This window comes from Talpa occidentalis, unplaced genomic scaffold (assembly GCF_014898055.3).
Source record: "Talpa occidentalis isolate TD23 unplaced genomic scaffold, MPIMG_talOcc4v2.1 talOcc4.16, whole genome shotgun sequence".
Lineage (NCBI taxonomy): Eukaryota > Metazoa > Chordata > Mammalia > Eulipotyphla > Talpidae > Talpa > Talpa occidentalis.
In genome coordinates, this window is record NW_023601653.1 from 4,645,027 (window position 1) to 4,662,248 (window position 17,222).

General features: G+C 56.0%; 1 protein-coding gene across 1 annotated transcript in view; it reads right to left on the bottom strand.

Annotated features, from left to right (window-relative positions):
- CACNA1I (calcium voltage-gated channel subunit alpha1 I) overlaps nt 1-16,694 on the bottom strand; it is a 62,736-nt gene extending 46,042 nt beyond the window's left edge. Inside the window, exons 1-3 of the mRNA XM_054696837.1 lie at nt 16,539-16,694; nt 14,956-15,089; nt 337-434 (exon numbers count right to left, since the gene is read on the bottom strand). Coding sequence (XP_054552812.1) covers nt 337-434; nt 14,956-15,089; nt 16,539-16,631 — 325 coding nt within the window. The 5' untranslated portion in view covers nt 16,632-16,694. The remainder of the gene's footprint in view (nt 1-336; nt 435-14,955; nt 15,090-16,538) is intronic.
- Between the last annotated feature and the right edge of the window lie 528 nt (nt 16,695-17,222).

The window sequence follows — 17,222 nt, forward strand, 5'->3', positions numbered from 1 at the left end:
GCCCTCCCCAGGGAAATGCTGCACAAACAATATCCGCCCCCCGCAAGCAAAGTAGCTTACATGCATATACACGCTACCTTGACAGCCCCCAACCTTGTCCCTGAAAAGCCAGACTCCCCAGAAAGCTGTCATCCAAGTGGCTGGGAACACAATGGCGTCAGGGTCCCTTCCAGCATCTTCAGGCCCAAATACAGGCCAATGAGCCCACAGGGAGCAGGGCCCACATTGTGGGTTCAGTGAGGGGTCCCCGTGCCCAGCACAGGCCTCGCATGGAAGAAGCTGGTCAGTCTTTTGAGAGCAAGCAAGGGGCTGGGGGCAGGGCTGGGGGCAACTCACTGGGCACGCGGTTGATGGCTTTGAGGGGCCGCAGGACACGCACGGTGCGGATGGCGGACAGGTTGATGTTCTGCAGGTCCAAGGAGTACTCGACCATCCTGTGGAGAGAGGGGCGTAGTGAGGGACAGAGCGGGGGCAGCTGGGTGGTTACCGCCTGCCCTGTGGGGACAGGGCAGTGGCAAAGGGCCAGAACCCGTAAGCCCATGGGTTGTGTAGCCACAGGTTGTCCCCGTGCCTGTCTCCGCTGTCAGCGGGGCTGGGAACAGTCACATAAACTGTTCGCAGAAGCCCAGAGGCAACAGGGAGCAGAGACGTGGGGTCCCGCTGCGAGCCCAGCCCTGTGTAGGGTGGCCCTGGTCCAGCGTCCAGAGCAGCCTCTGAAACAGGAAGGATTCACCACGCTCCTCAGAGAAATGAGGGGCTGGGAGCATCAGTGAGGCCCTGCAGGGGGCCAGGGGCCCACCAGCCCCCATGAAAGCCGGATTTACAGACAGCAGAGGAGGCTCTAGGTGAGGCGCCTGCAGGTTCCCCGGGCGACCCAGCCAATGGAATGGGGAGAGGCGCCAGCTCCCTACTCTCCCGGGCCCCCAGCTTCCCCACAGGCTCATGACAGGCCGAATGTCACAGGCCAAGTCTCCCAGCCTGTCCTTTGCCCGGGGGATAATCCACTCTTTCCTGGCATGCCTAGCCAGCCCTGCCCAGCCCCCTCCACATGGGCTGCCTGCACTTGCCCACACCGGCGCAGCTCCCACTGTTCCTTCCGCCAGAATGCAGCCCCCTCTCTGTCCATGGAAACCTTACTCAAGCTTTAAGGTGTGTGCAAATGCCTCTGGAGTCTAAGTTTTCCCACACTAGCAACCACAATGAACCAGGCCAGCCTACGCGTGCTCTGGACCCAAGAATGCTTCAGACCCCCAGGAGCACCCACTCCAGCAGGGGAGAGACTCAAAGGCAAACACACTAGAATCCTCAACAAGGCCTTAGTTATCTCCCACCACCAGCCCAGCAGCACCTTGAAAGCAGTTTGCCTCCTCCGGGAAGTCTTCCCAGATCTCTGGGGACCACTCCGTGAAAGTGGTGGAAGCAACCAAAGCTTCCACCACGGAAACACAGGCCCCCTGGGACCTACAGCTCCAGCCTGACCTGGGGAGCCCTGCCCCCACCACGGCCCCCACACTGGGCTCCAGCGCTGCTGCCAGCTCCACCTGTCACTACCATCAGCGGGAAATGAAGGCTTTTCCTACATACCATGCAAACCTGTCCAACTGTTGTGAGGCCGCCGCCCCCTCCCGCTGCTTGAAGAGTAATTGAGTGAAAGTGCCTCTGCCTGAAAGGCCTCCATCCGCCCACCCCCAGCTTTCCAGGGCACACGCAGGCTCTGGCGCCTGTGTCTGTACGCGCCCGCTCGCGCGCGTGCTCTCACACACATGCACTGCACACAGCCACGGGCACACAGGCTCGCTCACTCCTCGGACACCCTCACACACACACCCCCACGCCCACATTCAGATGAGGAGGCGTCAAAGTGACAGATCTAGAACTAGAGATGGACGCTGGGGGAGGGGAGAGAGGGGCCAGGAGGGGATGCTCCTAGGGGTGGTGGGGAAGGCAGAGGGTGGTCTGAGAAGGGCCCCCAGGGAGTGGGGCTGCATGAGGATTCCGCACGCGTGGTTGAGCCGAGCTGTCATTTTCATATTTTGTAGAAAGAGCTCTCCAGGCAGCCTGGGAGATGCGTGTGACGGCAGCCCTGTGGGGGCGGCACACCGGGCACACGCACGTGCACTCCAGGCCCAGGAGAGCCACCCCAGGCCCAGCCAGGCCCCCTCAAGCCCACCACGGACACAGGACCCCTCCTTCTGCCCTGGCCGCTCCCTCCTGCCATGGGGAGGGGCACGGCCAGAGAGCTGCTTCCCGGGACAGTTCCTGCTTCTCTGGGTTGCTGGGGATGGGGGTTCTCAGCCCATGCCAGACTGAACTCGCCAGGTACTGGAACCCCAGGGCGCACCTGCCAGGCTCCAGCAGGTGCCAGTCAGCCACCGTTCCCATCCCCATGGAGTCTCACAATAAAAATAAGTAGGTGCTTCACAGACGAATGGGTCGATGGAGAAAAGCAAACGTTTTAACCACTTAATTCCTCGGATCCTGCCGTCCCCCTGCACACTCTCCTGCCCAGCGCAGACCCCAGGCTGCAAGCTACACCCAGGTTCACCACAATGGGAGCCCTCAGCGCCACCCACCAGCCCTGACTCCCCACTATGCCCCCACCCCCATAGAACAGGGCTGGCCACAGTGTAACCGCCGGCTCTTGACAGAGAGAAGCGCCAACTCAGTGAGTAAACTTCTAGAGGGGCCCTGAGAACTCAGGCCCCATGGGGAGAAATTCGGTTCCCTCTGCTTGTGTTTCTCTAAAACGGGAGAGGTAGGGGCAGGGGACAGCCCCTGGGTCCCAAGGGGACACAAGCTGGGCCTCGGTGTCCCCAAGACACGAGTTAGTAAGCTGCAGGGTCTGAACACCTCCCAGACCCCACCCTGTCATCAGAAGCTGACCTGACCTTGCCCCATCTGACAGGGGCTGAAGCAGCCACTGCCTGGGAGACCAGGGGTGTCACACTGGCCCTGCTCTCCACCCCTGACCTGACTCTCCAGGTGTTCCACATGGGAACTGCCCTCCAGTCCACTTCATCAGCTGCAGCCCTCAGGATCCCCACTAAAAGCCCCCGAAATGGCATCTGCTGCAGATACGTCACCCTCTGGGAGAGCAAGGCCAGGTACCAATGCATTCAAAGCTAAAGCACACACAGCAGGTGCAGAGAGACGAGCCCAGCAGCTCTCATCCTCCTCTGAGGAGAGGAGACACAGGGACATTGGACAGGGATGGGGAGGAACGGGCTGAGCACACAGCCAGCTGCCCTGGGAGCCCAGTCGTGATGGAAGCCCCACTGGGTGCACCCTAGTCCTGCCCTTGTGGGGCCACAACTTCCTGACAGCCACTGCAGCCTCCCAGCTGGTCTCCTGTCTCCTGCCTCCCCCACAGTCCCTCCTCAGCAGAAACAAACCCCCTAACACTTGAATCTGGCTGTGTCACTCCCCAAGTAAGCCTTCAATGACTTCCCACTGACTCACATCCAAGTCTGAGCCCCTGACCAGGGCCTTAAGGCCCTCCCGCCTGGCCCAAGCCACCTCCCTGCAATTCCTGCTATTCCACCCCACATCCCAGGCACCACGCCAGCCGCCCCCACCCCTTCCAGCTCTTCAGCACACCCCACCCCTGCCTCATTTGCTCTGTAATCCTCTTTCTCATGCTCATTCCTTCCAGACCACCCCCAAGCCCTGCTCAGCCCTCCCTGCTCCTCAGGGCTGAAGTCACCCCTCCCTGTCACCCTCAGCTCACACCTCCTGCCCAGTCTGGCTGCCTTCAAAGCAGACCCTGAGCAACCTGGGAGCAGCAGTTGACCTAGGAGGTAACCCCAGGCCACATCCCTGACGTCTGACACCGAAGTCCAGGCCCCTGGAGGGAGGAGGGGAAAAGAATAAGAGAGGGTCTGCTCATAAGCAGGTCACCACAGTGGAGAAATGCAGTACAGCCCCATTGGGGATCCCCGAGAGACTGTGAAGTGTGCCTCAGAATCTAACTAGTGGGGGGTGTTGTGGACAGGCTGGATATGGGCCACGCACCCCTCTCTTCCTCAGACACCCCTGTTCCACACAGGAGGCACTGAGAAAACATTTAGCAGAATAACCCTGTGTCAGAAGCACCTACCTCCTGTCCCCCCCTTCTCCCCTCATGACAGTCGTGAGAGTCACCCCCCCCCTCAAAAAAGGAGAAGGTGAGGAGCGGCCACTCTGTGGGTGAATAACCACCCAGCTGCCTTCCCTCAGGCCCCAAGTAAGACATCACTTGCAGGAGTGAGAAATTAATTCCTAATTACACAGTTACTTTATCACGCAGCTTCAGTGCTAAAAGTCTAAAAAAAAAAAAAATCAACAAAAACCCCCACTACCTCCTGCCAGCTCCCAAGCGCCTAATTAGGTAAGTAATTTTGCCTTAAAGGAGTACTTTCGTCCTGACATCACCCCAGGAGAGAGCGGCTGCACCCAGTGCCGGGTGCTGTCTGGGGAGAGGGGCTTGGCAGTGGCCTGCTGGGGTGGGGGCTGGTCCAGAGTGGGCTCCCCTGGCTCCCAGGCCTGGCCGTCCAGGGCAAGCCACACCCCCGGACACCATGGCTGGTTCAAGAGGGGCCTGTGAGCCCAGGCGGCTGCAGGGCAGGCAGCCCAGTCCCTGAGCTGGGGAGAGGCTAAGCCAGCACCTGGGGGCCTGGAGGCGCTAATGGCCATCCTGCCTCGGTGGTGGCCTGAGAATTTTGCCAACACAAGGCAGGCCGAGGCCAGAGCTGGAGGCAGGCAGGATCCTGACCATCTGGTTTGATGACTGCCTCCAGCTGCACCGGATCCCAGACCTGCCCTCTGCGCTCCCCTCTGTCCTTTCGAGAGTCAGTGCATTTCCTTGGGGGCCGGGGTCCCATTTGCCTGGGGTTTCTGCCCTTGGCAACTCGCCATCCTGGCTGATTCAGAAGGGCTTCCTGAGCAGTTGCTGTGTGCCAGCAACACACGCCTCCCCATGGCAGGGTGATCTCCCCTCCCCCAGCAGTGAGGAAGAGCTGGGTTACCCAGCCAGCTAGTGGGGGCATCCAAGAGCTATGTGACCCACCTCCCACCCCCACCTCATCTGTCATCAAGCCAGGCACCCCGTGGGTCCCGGGCACACCCCACAGGCGGTCGCGGTGCCAGTGCAACACAACACACGGCCGCACACGGAATAGGGCCAGCATCCCTGGGGGCCATGTCACCCAGTGGCCAGAGCAGGGCGCCCGGGTTCCGATCCCAGCTCTGCAGCACACGGTATGCCTTTGGGCAAGTCACAGAACCTACTTCATGGGGTGCAGGGAGGATGCAATGTCTTCAGACTCGGCGCTAAGAACAGGGCCCAGCACAAGAAAGAGCCAAGTAAGTGTCACTTGTCATCATATCACAGCCCCACTCGCTGCCTCAGTAAACCGCTCCTCAGACCCCTCCTCTTGCCAGAGAAAGCCCAGGCATAAGGGCCTCGGAAGCTCTCTAACCTTGACCCCAGCATGGCCCGCCACTTGCCCTGCATTCCAGAGAATCCCAGAAATCTCCAGGTCAGGGTCACCCAGCTCTCCCCAGCCTCCTGGCCTTTCCGTTTTTCCAATCCTTCCACCTGGAACACCCCACCCGGCTTTCCAGACCCCAACCTCCCCTGCCTCGTGCCCACTCTGCCTCTGGTTCTGCGGCGCTCCTTTAAGTCCCTGCTGCTCAGAGAGGGACCCCCACTCCCCCGCACCCAGTCCAAGGTCTGGCTTGGAGGCGGGCTCCCCACACCAGCTTGTCAAATAACTTGAGGGACAAGATCGGGAAGAAAAGCTTGAAACTGACAAGAAGCAAGATAAAATGACTGAGATTTAACGTCTTTCCAGGAAATACCCCTCCCAGGAGATGATCTCTGTGTGTTGCTGATAAAAATAGGGTGTTTCCTCAATCTTTGCAAGGGACCCACAGGGGCTTTCTTAAGATGTAATTTAAGATGTAGCTAATGGGAAGGAGCTGAGATGCTGGAAATGGCAGATCGTCTGTCAGGAGGCAGCTCTGTGATGACTCAGGCGGTGTCTGTTGGTAACCAGACCACAGGCCGATGCCGCCACCCAGGCCATCTGCGCACAGTAGGTGTTCGGTGGAGGGAAGGGAGAAATCGTCGAGAGGAGTAGGGTGTTGTAACGGAGACCCGTGACTTTATGATCAATCGGTCATTTTCACCCCTATTCCCTGACAGCAGGACAGAGGTTAAGTCCAAGAGACTGATAAGGAAACTATGCTCAGAAGCCAAGTCAGACCAAGTTCAGAATATAGGGGGGCCAGGGAGAGAATACCTGGTTGGCCACACAGCCCTGGGAGGAGCCCCCTGGCTGAGGGGTCTGTGCGTGGGAGGCCCTCGTCCAGCAAACAGACCCACACCAGGCCGCCCGGGACCTCAGCGGCAGGGGAACCTGGACCTTCTGTGCGCAAGCCTCCACTCGAGTGACACTACTGCAGCGACTGCACCGCTGGGTAAATACAGGATGCCCTTCAGAAAAACGGTATATTTTTTAGTACACGTTACACACACGCCTCATGAAATCTCTCCTACCTCGAGAGCAGTCGTGGCACCCCTGGAGGTGAGTGCGGCTGCCGGGAACAGAGGTACCCTCTACCAGAGCTGGGGGGAATGGCCTCGCCAGGGATTCAACCCCCTATTTTGCCCGCTAAAAGGTGAAAGCTCTCAGGCAGTGGGCACGCACGGGCCGGACAGCCTTACCGGGGCACACCCCAGGTTGGGCCCACACAGGCTGTGGGCCTAGCAGGCTTCCAATCCCACTGAGCCTCCACTTCTTCATCTGCAAAATGGGGTAACACCCCCAAATCTTGAGAGTCTCGGGGTGCAAGACTGGCGCGCCCACTCAATAAACAGTTTGGGACAAACCAGCTCAGGAGCCACAGCCGGCCGTGAGGACGCGCCACCTTCCCCGCCACGCGTGGTCGTGGTCACGGCCACGTGGGTGGGGTGGACCTGACACACCGGGCTGGGGTGGGGCGTGACAAGGTCTAGCCAATCAGAGCGCGGCCTCATTCCCACTGCCCTGATTGGCTCTGGGAAACTCACATGACCCGCACCAACCAAGTCAAGCCAATGAGGCAGCACCACCCACTTCTTAGAACCATCGAGAAAGGAAAGGAGGAGACTCTCTGGGCTGAGCCGAGGGGCGGGTGGCCTCTCAGATCTCTGGACGGAGCGGACCCTGAAGCCACAGGCCCTTCTTTCCCTAAAGGAAAATATCAATAAACTCCCTTAAGCCAGGGCCAGCGGGTTCCTCTCGGATATCTGAGAGCCCGGCCTGAGGCCCCCGACGGCGCAGCCCCTACCCGCCACGGCATCCACCATCCCGTTTCCATGGAGATGGGCCTGCGCTCGGCCTTCATTCTCCCTTCCGCTTTACTCCATAAGCAAATGAAAAATCCATATTCACCAAGATTTGCACTAGAACCTCCCAGGTCCACGCCCACCCAAACACAGTTCAGCTTGAAGCAGGTCAGGGAAATACCCTCTCCCTGGGCTCTGCGGTGCCTGTGCACAGTAGATAATAAGCCAATGTGTCTTGGAGCTTCCGCCTGCATGCTGGCTCAGGGCCCAGGCTCGAGGGACTCCAGGGAGGGCTGACTTAGCCCTGACCTGCCCCCCAAGCACCCAGTCCTTGGAGGAGACTGGTACAGCCCAAGTCAAAGTGTAAAGTCACCAAGTGTAAAGTGATAGAGGCTGGAGGTGCCCTGGGCCAGCCGACACGTGGGATGCTTCCCTGGCCCACAGGTAATGCACATAGAGCCCTGCGGGAGGGAGACCAGCTACAAAGTCTCCTGGAAAAAGTCCCGATGATGACCCTCTAACACCCACAGCCACAGCCACAGCCAGGTCTGCTGGTAGGCACAGGCCTCCATGCAGCTTGCACCAGTTAGAATTTCGATTTCTCAACAGGTCCCATGCCCTGCCCCGTCAGCCCAAACAGCACTCCAGAGGCCCCAGTCAAGCCTGGAGACATGGCGAGGTCGGTCACAGCTTTGGTCGAGAATGATGAAGACACTTGGGCATTCCAAGCTGCCCCCCAATGTGCATTCTTTCTTCTTCCAATCCGACCTGACCTCAGGGAAGTAGTCTTGGTTGACTGAATCAAAATCAACAATACTTTGTTTTCCTAGCTTCCTCTGAGCAAGGAGGCCCACAAGACCCAGTTCTGCCTACACAGTGGGATGGGGCAGGAACCTGAGAAAGAAAATGTCTCCCTGATCCAAGCAGATAATGCAGCTGGCATCTCCTGTCTCCCTTCGCCCTGCCCTCCTGCTTTCAACACACACAATGCCCACAGCTAGCTGCTCCCGCTGCCTTGTGACCACAAAAGAGCTGGTAAATTACAAGGACCTCAGCCCTCTCACCAAAGAGTCATCAGCCAGAATCTCTGACCTCAGACCTTCATGTTCTGTCAGAAAAACACCCACGATGTGCTTGAGCCACTGTGGTTTTCTGTTACTTGCAGCCAAAGGCATCCCTGACAAACAAGTACTACAGACCACGGACTTGACCCCAAGATGAGCAGCCAAGCACCCTGGGTTCCGCTCCTGACTCTGCCCTGTGACTGTGGGCAGGCCACTCCCTGTCCTTGGGCCTCATCTGTGAAATAGAACTGACCACAGTCCCTCCCTCGCAGATCTGGTGTTTGGATTAAGCCAGATAATGCACAGCATCCTGCCCACGTTGAGTACTCAGCAAACAGTAGACGTTTTTATTTTTATCAACCCCTGGATGATGCCTATGAGGATTCAATTCCCTCTGCTTTCAGAAATCCCACTGATGGGCACACTGGGCAAGAGGAACTCTCAGCAAGCAACCAGAGGGGGGTGTGCCTGCCTGATCTTTTCAGAAAGCTCTAGTCCAGGGATGAGGAACGACTCTTACTGGCATTTTGTTTCCCAAGAGCCAGTAAGAGCCAGGATGAGAAAGCTGTGAGGGGAAGATGTTTCCAGGGTGTGATAAATCCTGACCGGGCCTCGCTGCCTACTCCCTGGCCAAGGTGCTGAATTACTGACGTTACTGCTATTTGTGTTAACCTCATTACTGATGTTTGAAATCCCCATGCGGCGTGCCCATTGTTCTGCTCATGCAGCACACCTAATTGTCACGAGAAGTAATTCCAGCCCAGGACACGGATGCAGATACACAGCCCCTCCCATGCTTCCTCCCTTTCCTGAGGTTCCCAGATTTATGGGAATTGTGGTCTCCACCTGAAGTGCATCCCGAAAGAGGGGCTCCATGAGGGTCAAATGAACCAGCATAAGGACAGCCTGGAATGCAGATTCCTAGTCCTGCCCTATCTGCTGAGTCCAGGTCCATGGGGAGAGGCACAGAAATCTGTACTGTAACATGCGTTGCCACGATCCTACTGTCCCCTGAATTCTGAGGAGCACTGAGAAGGAGCACCAGGCCATGCACACGCTGGAGGGGCAGGGAGGTTGCCCATCCCAGATCTGCTAATGCATATTCCTCAGCAATTCCACAGCAGGCCAGCGCCTGGCTGCCACCACAGCCAAGCAGCTCCTGGTCCCTCTCTCAACCCAGGCAGGGCCCACACTGGCCACACCGGGTCAGGCTCCCACTCTACCTCATTCTGGAGAGAGCTTGACAGCCAGGCCCAACAGCCCTGGTTCACCCCAAGACCTGGCATCAACCTGGCATCAAATTCTTGGGAAAGCTTTTTACAGAGCAGGCCCCTCCCCACAGTTGGCAGTGGCCAGATAAGGGTTTCAGTTGAGGGAGGAGCTGGCATTACCAGACTGAGGCAATCAGGCAGAGAGATACACAGACAGGTAAAGAATGTCTCAAGTTCGACAAGAGCATAATGGAATATTTCATGACCTCCTAATGGACAAAGACCGAAAAGCATAGTTTAAATAAGTTAGTGAGGTGGAAGCAATTATTACCCAAGGAATCCTGGGGCTCTGTCATGCACGGCAGAGTGTCTACTGAGGTGCCATGGAGCCTGTTCTCCTGAGCTGATCAAGTGTAGAAGATGAACTTAGCAAGTGACTGGCTCAGGACTCCAAAGTAAGATGACATTAATCAACATGAAACACAAAGTGCCGTATTTGGATTTAAAAAAAAAATCTCTGGTGTTGGGTCCCAGGGCAGGAGAGGCCTGGTGTGAAGGGTGAACGGCACCTGGGGGCGGCCAGGAACCCAACCCAACACAGCGTGGGGCCAGGGCAGCCCATTCTCTCCACCCCATGGGTCATGTTGGGAGGCTGGGGTCCTGCTCCCCAGCCAAGGACCGAGCAGCCCGCAGTGAGTGCGGGAGGAGAGGCCACCTCACCTGCTCTTTGACAAATGACGGAGGCGCTGGGGACAGCTCATGTGGCAAACGGGAGATCTGGGGAGTAAAGGCGCAGCTTTCCAAATTCTGAAGGACTGTCAATAGTCCGTCAGGGACGCTCTGCCCGCAGACTCCGGGCCCGCCTCTCTGGCTTCATCTCAGCACCCACCTACCCTGGGGGCCCCTGGGTCCTCTCCCTCACCTACCCTTCCTCAAATGGCCCCTCCACCCTCTGCCTGCCTTCCCCTCCACCTGAGCCACCTCCCCTACCCCCCCCCCGCCCCAGTACCTGGTCAACTCTGACCCCAAAGGCCTCCCTTCCCACTGCCCAGCCCAAGGGCCGGCCTGACGTCATGCTCAGTCAGTGCTGACCTGTGAGTGAACAAGTGGGTGAATGGTGCAGTCAGGTGGGAGCAATAAGAAGACAAATTTCAGCTGAACCAAAGAAGTTTCTAGCACATTAGGCAGTCCCAATTTGGGACAGACTGCCTTGTGAGACAGCCTATTAGTTCCCCGGGCAGCAGCATGCAAGCAGGGGCTGACTGGATGTGGCGATGAAGACTCTGACCTCTAAGGAACCTTCCAGCAATGAGGTTGTGTCTCTTCCAGGGCTGGAAGAAGGAGCCAGTAATTTGGGGAAGGGGAGGAGCAGGAAGGGAGAAAAATCCTCTGGGATGTCAGGCCTGTTACTCTGGAAACAGAACATTTATAGCACCAGCCTGGGTGGGACTGCGGGGGATGGGCAGCTCTGGGGACAGATCTTGGGTAGGAACAGGACTGCAGGGCTGGGCTCTGGACCCAGGGTGGTGGCTTCCCATCCTGGCCTCTGCACCCAGACAGGAAACGACCTTAAGGACGGGTTGGTCTCCGTCACCTGCACGGAGCCAGACACACAACTCTGGCCAACAAGGATCCATGGAACCAGGCCCGGCTCCAGAACGTGCAGCCCTCCTTAACCTCCTTTGCTAGGGCGTCCCTAAGACACAGAGCCCCTTGTTCAAAACATCACACATTTCAGAAATGGTGACAGTAGAGCATTAAACCAAGCCTGGGGCCCTCCTTAATCCCCAGGAGGGCGCTGGCCTGTGGAGCCCACCCCCAGGGCCCAGAAAAGATGCCAGACGACGAGCTGAGCCCTGACCACGATGCCAAAGCCAGGCCTCCTTGCCCTGTTCGCTTCGGTCTTCACCGTCTTACGAATAAAGCTGGGCAGACAAGGCAGACGCTAAGCAAGACAGGAGCCTCTCCGGCCCAACAAGAGGCGCCGGGGGTATAACAGTGTAATCTTCACGGAAAGGGGAGGTTCCGTGAGCCCTGCCCCACCTAAGGAAGGGTGGGGTCAAGCGGGGAGGCTAGAAAAGACTGGGGAGCAGAGACTTGGAGGACAGACGTCTTGGAAGAGTCTTGTCAGCCTTGGACTTGTTCCAGGGACTTGGGGAACATGGAAGGAGACACATGAAGTCAAGACATGTAGAGACACCTGGAAGAGACGCGGGTGAGAAGCCTGTGGGGAGGCTGACAATGGCAGCTGTTACCTTGATTTGTACTTTGATTTTGCTCCTTTCCTTCCAGGCCTGCCTGGCCCCTTCTACCCCTTTCCTGCGGTTCCAGCCAGAAGGTGCCTTAGACTTGCGGCAAGTCTTCAGGCCTTAGCGAGCCTGGTTTGGGTCAACCTATTTGGCTGGACATTACCCAAGAGGGGATGGGTAACTTTGGGTGTTTCATTGGAAGACTATTTCCTTTTTCCTCAACTCTCTATATACACACGATCCTATTAAAGTTCTTTTACAGCAAAATCATGTTTGCCTTTATGCGGCACAAGGCAGAGCCCACTTGGGGCATGTAAGTTTTGAGGTTTGGGGGTGTCTCTCAGTCTGCCTGATAACAGGGAAGCAGTGAGTAGAGCCAGAAAAATAAATGAGGTCCCTGAAACATGAGTTAAGAAAAATTATCCTAAAATTTGGAAGTAAAGCAAAGAAGGGTAGGATTCTGGAGCATTAACACACCAGTCTAAGGATTGCTTCATTATCTGGGGGAATAGACTTTTGTTTGTGCCACTGTTGACTGTGAACTAGAGATCTGGCTGCTCTGAAATCACGCGTTACCTCAGAGGTTTCTGTAAGTGATTTCTGCCCACAAGAAGCACAAACCCAAAAATGAAGTTTTCTGATGCAATAGCTTGGACTCAAACGTAGCTGCCCCCATTCTTTCTCCGAGACCTGTTTTCGTAGTTCTGCTGGCCCCTCATTCACAAGCTGAAGAGATCTCTGACACATGTTCCTTCTAAGGTTTGCTTAAGAGTCATTTTTGTTTTGTTTTCTAAATTTTTGCATGTTTTACTTTGAGTTCAGAATTGGGAATAGACTCTCAAAAAGCCGAACCTGCATAAGGAGATCCGTGTGAACGCTGCATCCATAAAACAAGAAGACGTTCAACCTGCTCTGAACAGTAGACAATCCAAGAACCAGAGGCCTCCTTGAGAGTTAACAAGATGCAGAGGAGATGAACAGTCCTGACAGGGGCAGAAAACAGAGCAAACAACATGCAGGAAAGCCCACGAGTAACACAGAAGCCAGAGGCTTAAATCTACAAGGGGAAAGCGGACAGGTGTAGAGATGGAGAGAAATGCCCACTTCATGGGGGAGAGAGCAAGGAAGAGGAAAGGGAGGAGCAGAAAGAGGAAAGAGAACAGAATAACCACTAACCAAAGGAGAAATAAAAGCATTTTTTTGGTTTTTATAAAGATTTATCTATTTATGCATACAAGAGCTGGGGTATGGGCCAGAGGTGCGTGGGGTTGAAAGGATTCACCAAAGACAGAGTGGGGAGCAGAACAGGCAGACTGACGAAACACACTGCTGAGGGGAGCAGCGGGTAAGTCAGGAGAGGTCTGCTGCGCCATGTGGGTTGCTCCCTGGCTGGCCAGGGATCGAACTCGTGCTGCAGAGGCCGCAGATCGCTCCATAGTGCAGTACTCAACCCCTTGAGCCGCCAGAGAGGCCCAAAATAAAAGCATTTTTTTCTGACCTGAATAAATACACAGTCTGGAGTTTCTAAAGGCCATGCAGGGAGCAACCCTTCTCCTTGACTTGCCCCAGTGAGATGTCTGACCTCTGAGGGAAAGGAGAAAACCCCATGTATTTCTAGCAGAAATATATCAGGCTGCCTACAAGGTAGGAGAATCGACCCAACTGGACTCATGAGCAATACCATGTTGGCTTCAACCCTCCAATGTGCATGCCAGGTCCTGAAGGAGAAGCAAATCTGACTCCAGAAGTGTGCAGAGAGAAACTGTCCTTCCCCCCGTGAAGATGAAAGGAACATATGTTTGGACAGGCAAGACTAGAAAATTATCCAAACACCTTTTCTTCAAAAATAGAAATTAAAAAAAAAAAAAAACTACTTAAGGATATGCTCCAGCCAAACCAAAATAAGAACGAACATGAAGAAGCTGGCAAAGGGGTGACATGGTGCACAAGAAACCCTACGAACCTGGCAAAGCTCCCAGTGAGGTCTAAATAATGGTTGACAAGGAGGCTGTGAAACTGAAACAGTTCTTAGGAAAAGAGGCTTAGAAGACTTGTAATATTCTTTAAAACCCTATGTGTGCAATTTAACATACATCTGATGGTACCAACTACCCATCTCAGCCCTGGGCTGTCCATCTTCCCTGCCATTTCTCAACGGCATCTCACACACACGTGAATACATGCACTCTTACAAACCTGACACATGTGCACACTCACACTTGTACATTCACACACACACTCTCCTGCCTTCCTCTTTCCCTTCTCCCCTCTGCCATATTGGATCCTGACAGGCATGATCGATGCAGGCTCTCCTCCGGCTATATGTATCACCTGCTCTGGAAAGTCCTCAGACCCCAGCCCAGCCTGACTCATACCTGCGTTCTGCCCAGAGTCTTCATCTTGGGATGAGACACGTTTACCCATGGCTGTCGGATGCCTCTCCCCAGACAGCAGTTGTCCAGGCAAGGCCTAGGTCTGGGTTTGCTGTGCCCCATGCCTCACATCTAGGATGGCATGACCATTTTAATCAGTGCCCATTCAACCACTGCCTGCTGAAGGAATGTGGGAATGGGTCACCAGCCTGGTGTGACCCAGGAAAGCAGGACCAACGCACAGGACCAAAGCAGGTCCAAGATGCTCCAAACGGGACGGGGTAACCTGGCCTCCCTGACTGAAAGCTGATTTCTTGGCAGAAATAACCAGCTTGGAGTCAGAGAGCCCTGGAGTCCATGCTCAGCTGCTAACTTGGGGCATGTGCTAGGATAATAACAATAGCAATAACAATAGCTCTTTTTGATGTAGTTACTATTATTAATAACCCCCTTTTACAGATGAGGAAACAGGCTTAGAGAGGTGAAGGAACTGTTTTCAAGGTCACACAGTCAGTGTAAAGCAGACCCAGTATCAGCTGGCAGTGCAGGACACACGGCTTTCCACGGGAGAGGAAGGGATGTCTGCCCAGGTCACTCAGCAAAGGGGCTTCAGTCCTCCCACCCCAGGCATCCAGGAAGGCCCCAGACGATTCCACAGCTTTGTCACTACCACCAAGAACTATCACCAAGACTATTAACTTCTGGCAGGTATGCACCAGCGCCCAGGATGCATCTGACAGCTCTACCTACCCAGCCATGACGATGAAGAAATCCAGGCGGTTCCATGTGTCCCCAAGGTAGCACTTCTTGCCAAAAATGCCCAGGGCCACCATCTTGAGCACCATCTCCATGGCAAAGAAGACAAAGATGAAGTCATCGAAGACCTGCAGGAGCGGGAGGAAAGCAAGAGACAAGGAACGTGTGAGGCTGGGGAGTGAGACCCAAAGCCACAGTAAGAGATGGGGACACAGGGGTGGGGTGAGGGGCCTGGGAAAGACCCAGAAACATCTTAGTAGGAACAGAAACTCATAAATCCTGGCCCCAAGCAATCATTTCACAGCTGAGGAGACAGCTATGACTAAGATCAGCCCATTCTAATGGTTCCCTAAAACCAGATAAAATGACAAGGGACCCAGATGGGGGTGGGGCAAAGGGGGTCTCCCTAATAATTGCCAAGCATTGGGCAAGACACTTGACTTGCTTTCTGTCTTCTAATTCTTACAAGGAACCCATGGATAGCCTTGTCTGTAGCTGAGGAAACTGAGGCTCAAAGAGGCAAAGCTCTTGCCCAGATCACACAGCAGGTAAGCGACAGAACCAGAAGTGACACTCAGGTCTGTGTGACTCCAAAGCCCCCATGGGAGGAGCTTTCTCAGAACAGGCCTGACACTCCCACCAGACATAGGCCTCAGTGCCCCCTTCCTCTGCTCAGAAAGTAGGGCCAGTATATGTGGCCGTGGGCTGAGACAAGGCCTGGATGGGATACTTCTCTTTCCAGGACCAATACAGACTGCAACATTAAAGCAATTCAGCAACAAGGCAATGAGCACCTACTGTGTGCGGGATGGAGGTGAGGTGCCAGGGACATAGAGGAGAGGCCTCACTGAACTCACCACCGGGAGGGAAACCAGTCAGGTACCCACTGAGGCAAACCAGGGCTGGCCGAGGAGCTAATCACCTACTCGGACCCCAAAACAAACAGAGATTCTGAGTCCGCAGGTTTGGGCGCCAGGGACCCAGATCTTTAACCTGTGCTCCAGGGGGTTCTGAGAGCCTGGCTGCTGGGGAACTGATTCCGGGGGGAGAAAAGGAGGCCGAGGGCACATCCTCCTGGGAGGACGCTGGCTTTCCAAGGGAGACGGCCTTCAGTGCGCCGCATCTGTAAAACGGGTATAGCCCTAACACCCTGCACTCCAGGGAGGCACGTTCCCCATGGGGCCCCACCTGGGCGTGGAGACACGGACGTGGAGAGTGTCAGGCCGCTCGGCCTCTATGCCGGGAGCACTGGGCAGGAGTGGCCGGCTTTGGCGGAGGAGGGTTGCCGGCACCATGCCAGACAGAGGGCATGGGCCTCGGGGTGTGGAGACCAACGGGGAGCTTGTGTTGGTGCCTGGGTGGGAGAGGAGGGTCCGGACTAGGGCAGAGGCCCAGAAACAGAGAAGGGGGTGGAGGGGAGAGAGGGTGGAGGGTCGGAAGGGGCATGGGTAAGAAAGGTTGAGCCAGGCAGTGGGGGGGCGGAGATGGGGCCTGGCCAGGGCAGGTGGGCGTGGCAGTATGCGGTGGGCGTGGCAGTGTGGGGGGCGTGGTGGTGCATTAAGTGGGTGGGGCCTCACCTGCAGGATTTTGCAGCGGTCTGACAGGCAGTCCATGTCGTCGCACGGCTGATACATGCCGAGCGTCACGCAGTTCAGCAGGATCACCAGCATGCTGACACATTCAAACCATGTGCTCAGAGTCAAGGACAAAAACAGCCGGGCGGACCCCAGCGAGGGGTGCAGAAGCACCCCCAGGTGCTAATAGCCCCACCCCCTACAAATAGCTCATACACCACGTTCCTGCTTCTTCCCGCTGCAGGTGCCTTCCCTGAATGGATCCATCACTAAGTTTTCAAAGACCCTAGAGACCGTGGAGCCTGCTTATCCCCATCACAATAGACATGGCTGTGCCTGCCAACTCACCAGAGAATCCAAACCCACTTCCTGATCCCAACCTGGGGTTCCCTGGGGCCAGGAAGGAGAGGTCCCTAGAAGTCTGACCGGCAGGCCACCTCTGGATCATCCCCGGACTATCCCACCCCTTTCTGACTGTCACTGCCCTCCTTTTCTGACTGCCCCTCCCCAACACATGCTCCCCCATGTCCACCCCAGTCCTGCTTGGGAGCCTCCAAGGGCCCTCCGGTGTGGCTGAGATTAGCTGGACATCCTGTCCTCTCCATAATTGGAGTTAGAACTCATTGCCAGACTCTGGAATGTCTGTGTCTGGTTCCCCCCTAGCCCCTGTACCAATGAGGGGGTGCT